Here is a 6,294-nt window from a genome sequence, read left to right as displayed (position 1 = left end):
TATATATATATATATATATAAGCACAGATGTTTAAAAGATAAAAAAATAAAGAAATAAAAACTTTTGTAAAATATGAACTGAACATTAGGTATTGGAATAACAAAAAATGTTAATTAAAAAATAGCAATGACGTATGCACAGTATATACTGTACAAATTGAAATAAATAAATAAATATTGCTCAAAAGCAAACTCTGCTACGCTTTTAGTCAGGAAAGGAAAAGCAGAAACAGAAAACATGTCGTCAGGAGAAATAAAACAGCTCCTTTCACTGAGAAATGTAAAACACCATGTACCCTTGATTTCTGGATATGAAGTGTCTTTTTTTTTTTTTGCACCCAGCCTTAAAATGTACTGAGCTCCTTGGAGGAAAAGTAAGATAGTAGGTATGTTTGATAATAATTACAATGTTCATGTTCTACTAAAGTATCAAAAAAGTAAATTCAAAAAGTATCTAGAATTGCACTTGAAAAAAAAAACAATCCTGCTTGCTCCTCTAAGATGGATTTTGAGGAACAAATGATAATGTGAGCTCTCAAAAACAATTGCAACTAAATATTATAATAGCTTTACATGAAGAATAACAATGGATGCATCAAATATTCTGTACATTCAGGCTGYGGTAAATCTAAGCCTGGAGCGATGAAGCCACATTAAGATTTTAAAAGGCTGCAATATGAAACCTTGCTCCTTCTTCCACCTTTCCTCTTTCCCTTATCTCCCTTTACTCTGTTTCCCTGGAGCAGTTTGCCTGCTTCTATAGATGTGAGATCAAGTGGAACCACAATTACAGCAACTTCTTTTTTTTTTTGCAAGGCTGTTGCTTGGGATTGGGGAGGACCAGAAAGGGAAAGAGCAGATTGAGAGTATCCAACAACTCTGGAGATGCATGTTTCTTAAAACAGTTCACTATCTTTCAACCTTCTAAAGGAGAAGAAACTCAAACTTTAATATACAGGGAACTGAACTTTTACTGATGTCAGCCATGTTTGAAGGCAAATGGCTGCACGGGTGTCCACCGAGACACATTTACAGAACACTCACTAACACACTGGACTGAAGCAAAGAGGCAGGAACAAAATCCAGGACTACCAGCAGTGAGTATTTTCTTGCAATCTAAAGGTTTTGTGTGTTGTYTGCTGCTTGGAATTCTAGTTTCTTGAATTAAAGGTTTTGCATTCCTTAAAAGAATACTGCCCACTGCCTTTCAGGTCAGAGTTTTAAATTAGGATCATCTCATGAAAGAATGAACAAAACTGTAGATGCTTTAGCACCTTTTTATGGGGTGCCAAGTGTAAAATGAAATGTTAGAAATTCTCACTAACATAATTTTCATCATTAAGCTCACTTTTTGAGTGTTAAAAATGTTCCACTAACCTTTTATTGTTATTTAGCTCACTGTTCTTAATAATTCTTTTTACTAAATGTTAAAGTTAAATAATAAAAAAATATATATGGACAAAATTGTGGGTACACCTTGTTTAATGAAAGAAAACCCCACATTGATCATAGAAATAACTTGAATCTGACAAAAGTAATAATAAATAAAAAATATATATGAAAGTGAACAAACGAAAGTCAGACATTGCTTTTCGACCATGCTTCAACAGAATAAAAAAATAAAAATAAAAACTCATGAAACAAGCCTGGACAGAAATGATGGTACCCCTGAAAATAATGTGACCAAAGGGACATGCTAAATCAAGGTGTGTCCACTAATTAGCATAATAAATTAAATTAGCATTAAAAAATAAAAGCTATTTACTGTACTGTTCAGTTCAGATAGTTGCCTAATTTAAAGGTTTGAACATTTATCAAGAAAGCCGAGATGGGTTAAGAGTATAAATCCGAATTTGTCCTCTTGTATTTTGCCAACGGCATCTTAACCATACAAGTTAAAGAAGAAAATTCCTCAATACAGCAGAAACAGCCAATTACCAGAGCTGACATGCAATTCTGCTGCGCCTGTGAAATATGAGGCCTTACACATGATGATCTGACACCCTCACGGGAGATGCACAAGGAGAAGCAGGAGGAGGAAAAGGGAGGACAGCAGGAGGATTTATCTCTCCCTGCAGATGCACAGAGTCCTCCTTGGACTCCCAGTCAGCAGCTAGGACAGTTTACAAGCCACCAAATGGATTGATTGTCCATGGATCCCTGTCCCTGTGTGCTTGCCAACTCTTAGCTAATTAAAGAATACTTCTCTTGAGAAACACTGGGCAGCAACCAAGCACATCCTATTTACTCTTGAGAAAATGTGCCATTTAAATACTGCTGGGTTAAAAAAAAAAAGCTACTGAACTCTTTATTAAAAAATAGCTTGAGATTCACAGAGCTTTTAAAAAAATGTCTGCATTCTTTGATAACATGCAAATACACTAGCAGACAGTAAATTAAGAAATACAGGGCATAATTTGCATGAAAGAAACAGTCTCAAAACTAGTGTATCAGTGGAATGTCCTTCGCATTTTACAATCAAATGAACTAGGTACTGAAACATTTCACTCAGCTTGCTAGTCGTGCTAAATAAAAAGTCAGATAATCAGAGGAACGTCTGACATCCATGCTGTCTGTATTGAATCCCAGGGCGACCTTTCAGTCTGAATGAAAACAATTGATGAAGCACCAAAAACTGCAGTGGGGTTCAGCCATCAGGGGCTCTAAAAATATGAATGGCAGTGATTATATTTCATGTTTCTCTGTGTGTGTGTCCTAGCATATGCTACACTGCAAGGCCCATTTTTTCCAAAATATAATACTTTGTGGGGACCCACCTTTCCGTATGGGGCCCAAAGGCTGCTTTTGGGCGAGGGGTCAGGTCTAAGATGTGAACTGAGGGGTGGTTAGATTTAGGGTAAGGGTCATGATGAGGCTATGGCAATGAATGAAAAATTAATACAAGTCAATGCAATGTCCCCAAGAAGATAGAAAGACATGATTGGGTGTGTCCATGTGCATGTGTGTCTGGCTGTTAGCAAAATCAGCTGTGAACCACCGAATGATATTTAATGAAATTTGAAAAAAAAAAAAAAAGAATAATTGTACATCCGAGAGGAAGGTGATTAAACCAAAACAAAGCCTAAACTCCTTCACTGGCAAAAGCTACACCATAATCGAATGTTTTTCTGCATTTTTGTTTTTCTTTCTTTTCTGTCATTCTGATAAAAAAAAAAAAAAAAAAGAATAATTGTACATCTACATCTGATTATCTTTTGAAATCAATACGCTTTGAGAAAGCTGCCACAGTCAACTAACATTAAAAAAGTCAAGCATTACATATAACTCAGTCGATTTTCAAATAGAAACTTAAAATTTGACATAGAAGTAGTTGAAACGGGTCTACAGCACTTCTCTGAAGACTAACTGGTTGCATAAGATCTTTGTTTAAAATATTGCAATTGGTTATGTAGCGTCAACTGCCTGTTTGTTAGCAATATCTCATGGATGCACATATTTGGTGACATTTTAAGAAAATAGATGTGCATCTACAATTGATAAACTTGTGGAGTCCATCTAATTCAAAATGGCCACAAAAGTTATTAAAATCGCAATAACAGTCAGTTTTACAGATTTTGAGTTATAATTTGATGTTGTTGTAACTGGGTCATTCACAATGCACAAAGACATTTTGCAATATGGCATGAGATGACAAAGTTTTCAAGGTTTTGACCATAACGGCTCATTTCTTATCACAAGATAATCTTAGGATAAAACATTGGTATGTATGAGAAGCAGCTGGTGATATGTGTTCCTTCATAGAATGCTCGGTCTTTATTTAACGCTGACACATTTCCATTCATGCAGACATACCGGTGCAAGAGTATTCGTCCACTCTGATGAAACCTGGTAGACAATCACAACGATAGCTGCCGGGCAGGTTTACGCACATCGTGTTGGACTGGCAGTAATGCATCTGCGTGGCACACTCATCAATATCTGAGGAAAAACAGAGCAGAAGTAGGAGATTATTAACTCCCTGACAGTTCTTTAAAGACAAACTCACTCCTTGAGCGACTGTATAAAGATGATGAATGAGGCTCATTGGACTGCATTATCTATGCTGCTCTAATCACATTCCAGCAGGAGGGTCTCAGAGCATCATGTTTCTTGGGGTTGTGTCATTAGACAGCTAGTGTGCGAATTATTCAGTGATCATCAGGAGGGTTGACTATTTTTCCACTTGAGGGCAGTCCTACTTAAAACRGACGCGTTTCTGGCTGACGTCTTCCAGGATTTTCTTTGTTTTTAAAGCATTTAAGTCATCTCTGCTATACAGGTTACAATAAATTGCATCGAGTCTACCATGATACAACATATTCTGGAACAAAACAGCATTTCAACTTCCAAGAACAGAGAGGCACAAAGTTCCAAGCAACAGYATCAACAAGAGAAAAGGGGAGATCTTGTGGCATTGTTGCATTGTAAGGCCCGACCCAGCCACAGCTGGCCTGGCCTTATTCTACCCGGGACCTGGTTGTATTTGTTTTGAGCAGAATCATCATATCAAAAATGCAAATTGTATTTTATTTTATTTGTGACACAACAACAGACGATGTGTAGCTCAAGCGAGAGGTACTGTAGGCTGTACTGGACCATTCAGCCTTAAGATGTTGAAGACAACAGAGAACGGTAACTAATGGTAGCTAATGTTAGCTTGCTGTTGCTTGTTAGATTGCTACAGTTGTTTTATATTTTGAACTTGTGTGAAAAATCATTAAAGTTATTGCAAATGGTTCTAGTAAAGTTAATCTCATCTATGGGATGTGATGCCCCCCGTACARTGAACTAATCGATGGAAAACAGCAGCTGTAGTCAAACTGGGTCCAGCAGTCTAGCTTGAGAAAAAAAAAAAAAAAAAAACATAGGTCTTTGGGTTCCTGAAATCAGCGGGAATTGGGCCTTGACAGCTAATGTAAATATGCAGAAAACAGGTTAACACCAGGTCTTACAATGCAACAAAACCATTGGTTTCAATACAACGTATATGTAGGTCAATAAAATATGGCATAAGAAGTCAAACCCTCCCTATTCCCCCTATATTATAAACAATTTGCACAACTCAAATCAATCCCAAAGAACAGTCAGTTTACAGATCATTTTTTCAGGAACCCTGCCTCTAAAAAAAACAAAACAAAACAAAACAAAACAAAAAATGGAAAAGAAGGAACTGCCTAACAAAACAGAAATTATAAAACAGCTTAAAGAAAGAAGGTAGAAAAAGAACAACCACTGACAAAACATTGATAAGAAAAATAACGTGACCTCAGAGAGATCATCATCTCCACTAACATCCATAATGCACAGCTAATGTCAAGATAAATTACACCTTCTCTTTACGCACAGATGTCCTCTTCTTCTAATGTAGCTTGAAAGACAATGTACGGGCATTACAACATGTGGCTCAGAAAAGCATTAGCTAGAGCTGCATGATTGCTGATGAAATGGGATGTGAAACACACCGGGGAGGTGTTACGCAAACGGGCTTGGGATTCTACGCACGTGCACGTGTATTTTCCACAGTTTAGAGCCCTTCTACGCGCTGCAGAAAACCAGATTCCTGAGGCTAACAGGTCTTTCTACCACTTAAGGGACACGGCATGCCACACTTAAGGGAAAGAGAGAGTGTAAGGAGAAATTTCCATATCTTCTCTTTGGATAAATACGTTTTAGCCTCGAGGTGTTCGGCTCATACTTTGCCTTTCCAGCAGAATGAATGTGGATGAAGTATGTAATTGACTTATATGCAATACCAGAAGGGTTTTTTTTTTTTTTTTGGTAAATTTCATCCTTAGTAAGCATACAGGCAGCATGCTGAATTGCGAGGGGAAAAAAAAGAAAAAAATGATCGTGTACTTAGGTGTACAAAGCCTTGATAGCCTTGAGCATAAAAGCCATTGATCTGCTACATCAAAAAAATATGAAACTTATTTGAGTGCTTTGAGGCTGCAAAGCAGTACCTGAATCCAATTTTCATCCTGTTCAGAAGCACTACTCCTCCCTAAAAGCCACTCATTTGATCACCCTTTATTGGGGAAATGCACCAAAGCCTCGTTCGAGGGTGATGGCAGTCGGCCCGAGATGTCGCCGACTTCCAGCCTCAATCATTCAAAGTGGAGAGCTCACCACTTCTGTCAGCTTTCATTAGAAGTGAGAAAAGCATCCAGTCAGAGGCATGGCGAGGCTTTTTGATCTCCGTTGTTCCAAGGTTCTTCTCTTTCGTGTAAGTAACATTGCATGTCGTGTGTGTGTGTGTGTGTGTGTGTGTGTGTGTGTGTGTGTGTGTGTGTGTGT

General features: G+C 37.6%; 1 protein-coding gene across 1 annotated transcript in view; it reads right to left on the bottom strand.

The window, feature by feature from the left end:
* The window catches only part of LOC106519093 (protein kinase C-binding protein NELL1), a gene marked incomplete in the record, with an annotated part of 155,797 nt that overhangs the window by 110,934 nt on the left and 38,569 nt on the right, over positions 1-6,294 (bottom strand). The window contains 1 exon segment of the mRNA XM_014010621.1: positions 3,814-3,939. Within this exon segment, the coding sequence (XP_013866075.1) occupies positions 3,814-3,916 (103 nt within the window).

The sequence above is a fragment of the Austrofundulus limnaeus genome, unplaced genomic scaffold (assembly GCF_001266775.1).
Source record: "Austrofundulus limnaeus strain Quisiro unplaced genomic scaffold, Austrofundulus_limnaeus-1.0 Scaffold71, whole genome shotgun sequence".
NCBI lineage: Eukaryota > Metazoa > Chordata > Actinopteri > Cyprinodontiformes > Rivulidae > Austrofundulus > Austrofundulus limnaeus.
The sequence above is the reverse complement of the archived record's forward strand: the minus strand, read 5'-3'. Positions and strand labels throughout refer to the sequence as shown.